Source organism: Pseudonaja textilis, chromosome 10 (genome assembly GCF_049901715.1).
Source record: "Pseudonaja textilis isolate UNSWEBS1 chromosome 10, rPseTex1.2, whole genome shotgun sequence".
Taxonomy (NCBI): Eukaryota; Metazoa; Chordata; class Lepidosauria; order Squamata; family Elapidae; genus Pseudonaja; species Pseudonaja textilis.
The window spans coordinates 1,442,118-1,450,678 of NC_141999.1; the positions used below are offsets into that span (position 1 = coordinate 1,442,118).

Here is an 8,561-nt window from a genome sequence, read left to right on the forward strand (position 1 = left end):
TTTCTTATATTGATAGAGTCTGTCAGTTCTCCCTCTATCATTACCTTTGCAGTTTGCTTCTAGTATATAGCTTCTATTGCTTGAATAAATTTTCTAACAAAACCCATCTGTTCCAACAGTAACAACATGAATCGCCAATTCACATTATCAAATGCCTTCTGTGCATCTAGAAATATCAGAGCCATTTGTTTTTCAGGATGTGCCTCGTAGTATTCCAAAGTATCCAAGATTACTCTCATATTGTCTTTAATTTGTCTCTTTGGCAGAAATCCATTTTGATTGGGATGAATAAAATTATTTAAATATTTTTTAAGTCTTTCTGCCAATATTGAAGCAAAAATTTTATAATCTGCATTTAGTAGAGAAATGGGTCTATAGCTCTTAATTTGTAATGGATCAGCCTCCTCTTTTGAAATAGGCTTCTGACCATGATTTAGGTATCTTCTTCTTTAACATAACTTCATTCATAACTTCTAGCAATGGAAGATTCAACGATTCTTGTAATGTTTTGTAAAATTCCGCTGGAAATCCATTTGGGCCTGGTGCCTTTCCATTATTTTGCTTCTTGAGTGCTTCAGTTAACTCCATCATTGTTATATTGCTTTCTAACATTGTTTCAATCTCTTTAGGTATCTGAGGTAAATTAGCATTCTGTAGGTACTGTTTGACTCTTTCCTCATCAATATTCTCTTGCATATATAATTTCCCATAGAAGTCTCGGATGATTTCTTTCTTCTCTTTACTACCATAGCAAACTTGGCCTTGGTCATCTATTAATTGCAATATTTTCCTTGATTCTTTCTCCTTTCTCAATTTGTATGCTAACCATCTACCTGGTTTGTTTGCGTCTTCAAAGTAGTTCTGTTTAGCACCTCTAATTTTCTGTGCTAATTCTTCTTTTTCTATTTGACCCATTTTATGTTTAATTATATCCATTTTTAGCTTGATGTCCTTTTTCTGTGGCATTTTCTGTAGCTCTTTTTCAAGTCTTTTATACTCATCCTCTAAGGCCTTAGAGGCTAGTCTTCATAGTATTCCTTTTCCTTGTATAGTCTATTATCAAGCCTCTAACATATGCCTTCATTGTATCCCATACGTTCTGCATTGATGTGTCTTCTTTTTTATTTTCTCTAAAGAAAAAGGCCAGTTCTTTCTCCATCCTCTGTACAAAGTCTTTTTCCTTTAATATAGTATTATTTAACATCCATCTAGATCTTCTTGTTTGTCCTTTCCATTTAATTGTCATTGGATTGTGATCTGCCCAAGTACTTGTTTCAATATTTATTTCTTGAATATTAATTAATTCTGTTGACATCCATATCATATCTATTCTGGACCATGAAAAGTGTCTATTTGAATAGAAGGTGTATTGTTTAGTCTTAGCATTTCTTTCTCTCCATGTATCTTTTAAGTTTATTTCATCTACCATTTTAAAAAAAGATTTAGGGAGAGTCTTTCTGTTTTGCTTTATTTTTTTTCTGTGCTGTATAGTCCAATTTATTGTCTACAATTCCATTAAAATCTCCCATCATAACTATATTAGCATAGACCAGTTCAACTACTTTCATATGTAATTTTTTGTAGAATTCTTCTTGTTTGTCATTCGGAGCATAGATTGCAATCAGGAGTGTTTTCGTATTATTATCCATTATTTCCACCATTAGTATTCTTCCGTTGTCATCAGTATAAATCAATTTTGCTGGGGTGGTCTCTTTAATATATAAAACCACTCCTCTTTTCTTACATTGTGTCAAGGAAGTAAATATTTTCTCTAATTTTGACTGTATCAACAATTGTTCATATTGTTTTTTAATATGTACTTCTTGTAGACAAATTATATCAAATTTAAATTTCTCTAATTTATGAAAGGTTTTCCTTCTTTTAACGGCTGAATTAAGTCCATTTACATTAACTGTAATCAGTTTTTTCTCTACCATAGTTATATTTTGTAGTTAAGTTTAGCAGCTCTCGTAGATCTTGGTTCACCTTGTTCTTTGGCTTCCACCTTTCCACCTACTGCACCTTCTTTTTCAGTCGCCATTTGGCAGTCCTCTTGGAATTCAATTAGTGAGATCTCTTTTTCTGCCTCTTCCTCTTTCCCTCCAAAAAATTCTGTATAAAATAATTCCACTTTCTCAATTGAGTCAATTCTATGTCTCTGTTCTTGCCATGTGAACATTAAACCTTCTGGAATCAGCCATCTATAATTCACCTCTTTTCTAAGTAGCATTTTAGTCAGGAATCGGTATTCTCTTCTCATCTCTCTCACTCTTCTGGGTATTTGTTTCAAGACCACAATCTCCTTCTCTTTATATTTCAATGTTTTCTCTTTTGCCATTTGCAATATTTGTGTTTTAAATGGCTTTCTTTGTAATTCTAATGTGAACTTCTCTTGGTAAGCTATTTTTCATCACATATCTTGTGAAAACTTGATAAACCTCATATATTCCATCCATCATCTTTTCTTGAGTTATTTCCAAAGCTTCAGCCAGTATTTCTATCATTATCTCAGCTAAGTTTTGTCCTTTTTCTTCCTCTACGTTTTGGAATCTAAGATAGAATTCTGATCGATCCATCTCCCTTCTCAACATATCACTTTTATCTTGTTCAACTACTGTTAATCTATTAGCAATATCTCCAATCTTCTGGTCTCTTTGTGTATCTTCTTCAATTTTTTGGAATCTCTCATCATACTTCAACATCATTTGTTGGATGGTCTTCACTTTTTCATCGGTTTTCCCTGTTCTTTGTTCAATGTTCTCTGTTCTTTGTTCAATGTTCTCTATTCTCTTTTCAATATTTTCTGATCTTGCTTGAATATTTTGAATTCCTTGCATAATCATCTGCAGTCACTTTTTCTTGTTCTTTTTCTTGCTTTAACATTGTCTGTATAGAACGTTGTCCTCCAGATGGTGGAGAGGAAGAAGTAGAAGTTGAAGAACCAGGAGCTGCAAATTTCCTACTCATTTTAAGCAATTCAAAATCTTCAGGTTCTTCTAAACCTTAATCCAATTGTGAAGTAACCAATTATAGCTCAAAAATAAAAATAGTAGAAAAAGAAGCCCAATAATAATGATTTAAAAAGGGGGGGGGAAAGGGAGGACAAAATTTCTTCAGGTTCTTGTATACCTTAATCCAATCAATAGTTAGATGAAGAAAAAGGTTTGAAAAAAAGGGGGGGAAAGGAAAAAGAAAAATTCTTCAAGTTCTTCAACAGCTTAATCCAATTAAAAGGTCTCAAATAAGAAAGAGTGCATAAGAATAAACCAGAAAGGTAGAGGAAAAAACAAAAATACCAGAAAAGGAAGAAAAAAAAGGCTATTCCCTTAAAAAAACCCATTAATACTAAAGCTTTTCCTTTAAAATAAAAAGCAAACATAGAGATTGGACTTCCAAAGAAAAAAAGAAAAACAAAGACAAGCTCCAACAAAGCCAAAACCCCAAATAGTTATTACAAGAAAAAAAAAGATAAAATGAAATACAATAAACGTGGTGAGGAGGGATAGCACAACTTAGAAAAAGTAAAAAGAGCACACTGCAGTTTGTTTAATTATCCAAGGCTCTTATTATAGCTCTCTTCTCCAAAAACTTATCACCTTTTCCCCACCTCGGTTTCAGCACCAGACGCCAGCTGTTGATAGAAACCCAGAAGAGCACCTGCAATAATACTCTCCCATGCTCTTCCCTCTATCTTATCAAATAGGAATGTCCTTGAAAAAGAGTCTCAGTTCTTTCTTTCTCAGCTTTGTCTGGTCACAGGGAAATAGAATATTTTCAAGCCTAGTTGGCAGTGTTACAAAGTTTCTTTGCTCTCACTTTCCCCCTCCTTTTCCAAGCAAGATATAATAAGAATTAATAAAAGAAAAAGATATTTTAAAAAAGAGATAACTAAAGGGAGCCTCTAGCCTAAAATATTACATAATCAAAAAGGAGAAGAAAAAAAAATGTAAACGAAAAAACCAGTCCAGTTTCAAAATACAAGATCGTGTATAGAAAATCCAGCAATGAGAAAAAAAAAACATTACTATGAAATTCCTGTTTAAAATTGCCGCTTAATCACTTCTGTCAAAACTTTTACAGATTCTTTCTTTTCCTTAGGGTGTCCTTTCAGATCTTAGAATAAAGAAAAAGTTCTCACCAAACCGACACACTTTCTCTTTCCGTTCTCTTTCATTTCGGACCTGTCCCAACTTCAGCAGCTTTAATGGCTGCCTCTTTGCTGCTGGCAAAAAGAGCTTCTCCTGGATCTACCAGGGACTTTGCGGTATCCCTGGGATCGACAGGATGCGCTCTTCACTTTCACTGTCTCTTCGGGATGGTTTAGATCCGATAGGACCGTCCAGGAGCAAAGATATCGGCAGCGATCTCAGACCTCCAAGATTGCATGCTGTGTCATCGTGACGCCAGCTCCGCCCTCCAGCTGACTTAACACTTTTGGTAGACACCTTCTAGTTCAGGGGTGTCCAATATTGGCAACTTTAAAACCTGGACCTTCAACTTCCAGAATTCCCCAGCAAGTCTTAAAGTTGCTGAGGTTGGACACCCATGATCTAGACAATCCTAAGGCACAATGTCTTGACATTCATCATTGTCTTCCTTTTCTCTCTTCCAGTTTCCAAAAAACAAGCCCTCAGTGAACATCATTGAAGCATGACAGCTGATGGAAAGGGCTGCACCTCTTTTCACCTTCCTCTTTTCATTTTCCTCTCCAAGATCTGGCAACCAAGAGATGAAATACTGTACCATTAGACTTCCTGCTCAACTGGCTCAGTTAAAACCTCCCCGTTTTTGCTGTGGGAAAAAGAAAGTCTGACAAAACTTTGCAAAATGAAGAGGAAGACTCTGCAGGGAAAACAGCCTAATGGGAACATTCCCATGAAACTGTCCAAAAACCTGGGGCCAATAACAGAACTAGCTTAGGTCTCCCCAACTCCATGCCTTTCAGATGTACTGAGTGATAACTCCCCTAATCTCCAGAAGGTATGACTTTTGTGGCTGGGGATTATGGAAGATAAAATCCACACATTTGAAGGGGACCTGAATAGGGAGAACTGAACTACATTTGCTGCTGGAGATAATAAGATGTTATATGTCTCTTCCTTGTCCCACATCGACTCCTGGAAAATAGTTCATCTTGTTGCTGTTTTGCTTTTTGGCTACCATGGTTAAATTCTTAAGGAGGACATGCTATCCTGTATTTCAGGCATCACTGCCCTAGTCTCTCTCCTTTTGGTGGTCATATTGGAGACACTTTTCCTTGGACTAAACAAAGTATTTGGCTTCACGATGACTTCAATTGCAGGCATCTTATTCTTTGTGCATTAAGCACTTATAACGGTTAGGAGGCCTTCAGTGTTCTTTCTTTAAAACAAAACAAAAACAAATCCGAAGCACATGATATTTTCCACCTGGGTTCTCAGGGCTCCATTAGCTGTTGCTGCTGCTGCTTCCAAATTATTTTGAGCAGTTGTGTAAGTCCTCTTATTCCCACAATTTGTCGGATAATCAATGCAAAAAAGAAAAAGATAAAAATGTTCTAGCTTTACAGAACAATGAAGTTTGACAGCACCATAGAGAAGAGCTGAACACATCCTGTTTTTGCCTCTTAAATAGGGAGAGGATAATATCCCACCTCTGTCACAAATATATGGATTTTATATCCCCTTAATTTCTTCAAAAAAATTCTTTGGAATTATAGTTTAATGTAGTTCTGAAAATTGTACAATCAGATGATCCACCAAATCAGGTTAAAGAGAGGAGGGTCTTGTTAACTCTCTTGTTTCTTAGGAGAATAGCCAAAGGGGTCTTTCATAGGAACCCATAAGCACTTGGCCCCCAATAGTTAATCCTATGTTGCACAGTTATCCGTTTTATGAAGCAATCCAAGATAAGGACAATGTGTCTGCCGTTCAATGTTTTAGTCCCCTTTTGGGGGTTGGTCACGATTACAATTAATGCCCTATTAATGGTCCTTTTGCAAAAAAGCATTTGCATTTGCCTGTTTTAAACTTACTGTTTTCTTGGTTGGACCTTAGTTTTAGGGCAAGTAAAAAAAAGTAATCCATTACTTTGTCAGAAAACTGAAACTGGGGCCTTATACCGAACCAGTCCCCTGATTCCTCAGACAGATCACCCTCTCTACTACTCCTTTCCAGTGGGGTCTTCTAAGATGCATCCATAATTGTGTGCCAAGCAATTGCAATCTGGTCCATGAAAAGTGTTAGCATTGCATCTGAGTAACTGGCACCAATAGAAGAGTTCTTGCATTCCTGAAATCATTCCCAAGTGTGCTTGAATGCTCAGTTGGGGAAAGAAAAGATCCCAGGTCTATGACAATTCGCCACAGGACAACTTGCTGCAGGACGAGAGTTACATTAATATCAAAGAAACGGGTGGAATAGAATCATTAAAGAAAGGATGCAAAAGGAGGGACAGAATGCAATGGGAATGGCAAAAATTAAAATATTTTTTATTTATGTTTAAATAAATAATTAAATAGAATGGTTAAGCTGTCCTGCAACAAGTAGGCTGTGGCAAGTTGTCCCCTGATTAATGCAGGGCGAGAAGGAGACTTTATAAGTGGAATATCACTTTAACTTCCCTGCAAGCGCTCAAGAAAAACCGGCCCTTGGAATGTGGATGGATGTTGTTTGAGGGAGGGGATTCAAGAACTGGATTTGAAGTGGACTTATAACATTGTGAATTTTGTTAGTGTTGCCTTCACCTGCCTTATTAGCAAGACATTTATTATTATTGGTTAAACTTTACTGCTGTAAGATCAAAATGTGTGTTGGGGGGGTGGGGGGGGGAATCTTTTTAATTCGTGTATTTATGCCCTGCCTTTCTTTTCTCAGTGCAGCTTTGTAATCTGCCAGACCTGTGAAGGACGAGGCCATGCTGGCTCTTATGCCTGGCAAGAGGATAGGAACTCATTTCCTACATTCAAAGTCCACCATGCTGGTTACTCTATGACAAAAACCCACAGATTGAGCCAAATCAGGATATAGTGGATGAAGGAACAAGCTCAAGCTGCCTCCTTCCAGGTCTTAAGTATATAGTTCTTGATACCTGCAGTTGCAGATGAAGTCTTAAAAACTGATTTCTTTTCATTCTGTTTGAAAATCACTAGAGCTTTACCCCAAAACACAGGTAACCTCCACCTTCCAAGACTACCGTCTTTGTAGATTGCAATTCCCATCATCCCCTGTAACCCAGCTTATTTGGAAGGTGCCAAGTCTGTCCGATTACTGGCAGAGTTTCTTCATCAAAGCGTGTAGATAATCTTCAAAGCCTTCCATGCAGTGGTGCTATTTAGAATTTTCAATATTTCTGCATAGATATGAGCTAATACATGGACTTTTCTCCACCCAAGTCCTGAAACTAGATAAAGAGAATCCATTCCACCAAATGAGTCAAAAATTATATTTGTTCATGCATGTATTGAGAAAAATGATCTGAAGCTACATATTTGTGTGTAGCAAAAGTAGGCAAAACTTTGCTTTTGACAACTGGTGGGCCTGACTTAGGTAGCAGTGACAGCAACTAAACACTCCATGCTTTAGGTCATTCTTATGCAGAAATATATTGAAAATACAAGGGAGTTTCCAACTTTTTTTCTGCACCACTGCATGAAGGGCTGCACCCAAAACAGGCTGCCCATGAAGAAAGAAATTGCCCTTTCTCCCCAGACATGGGCACGCTGCTCCCAGAAGTCATATTCTGTTGTATGGACGAGATTTTCCCGTGTTCCTTCCAAAAGGAGGGTGTGAAGCAGGTTGAAACCTTCTCTGTCAATCGCGGTAGGTAAAAATAAATTGCCCCCACGTTTCCAGGTCCTCATTTTAAAGAAGGCTGGGAGACTCAATTGCTGCTCATTAATTGCAGAGCGTAAGTTGTGTTCCCAAGGACCTACACACAAACTCATTATTTTTTCAGCCTTATTTCAAGCTCCCATGCTGCTCCCAACAGCTGGGTTCTTCCATTCCATACTAACCTAGCCCTGGGTTTATGTTCCTTTGCTAAAGGCACAAGTGGCAGAGAATACAAAATGCTGAGATGGTTGAGATTTGTGGCTAAATTTTATCTCAAACTCAGACTTGGTGCTTGCTTGATATGTTCCCTTGAGCCATAATGCCATTTGTTAAGTTTTGACCTATTGTAATCAGAACTCCAGCAATACGGTTTCATGCACTGTATGAATCCGGCCACTTTGCTTCAGATGCTCTCCGGTGTTAGATGTCTCAGTGGGAAGGTGACGCCCGATGTACCGGATGCCAATGGTCAGGGAGGAACAGTTGAAGAAATAATTCCTGATCTGCTTCAGGAATAGGTGACTGATCAGTGCTGGACATTGACAGGACATCATAATCCAACAGGGCTCTTTTTTAAAAATAGTATAAGTTATTAAAGGTTGCAATTACAAAGATAAGCTACTAAAAACTAAAAAAGAAAAAAAATGGCACAGAAAAGAAAAAGTGGAGAAATAGAAAGAAAGAATAAAAAAGAATATGGTAAAAAAGACAAAAGATATATATATATATAAGGAAGTGAGTTCTCCCTTC

General features: G+C 37.2%; 1 protein-coding gene across 1 annotated transcript in view; it reads left to right on the forward strand.

Moving 5' to 3' along the window:
• FNDC5 (fibronectin type III domain containing 5) overlaps positions 1–8,007 on the forward strand; it is a 46,762-nt gene extending 38,755 nt beyond the window's left edge. Inside the window, exon 6 of the mRNA XM_026702824.2 lies at positions 4,613–8,007. Within this exon, the coding sequence (XP_026558609.2) occupies positions 4,613–4,654 (42 nt within the window). The 3' untranslated portion in view covers positions 4,655–8,007. The remainder of the gene's footprint in view (positions 1–4,612) is intronic.
• The last annotated feature ends 554 nt before the right edge of the window (positions 8,008–8,561 follow it).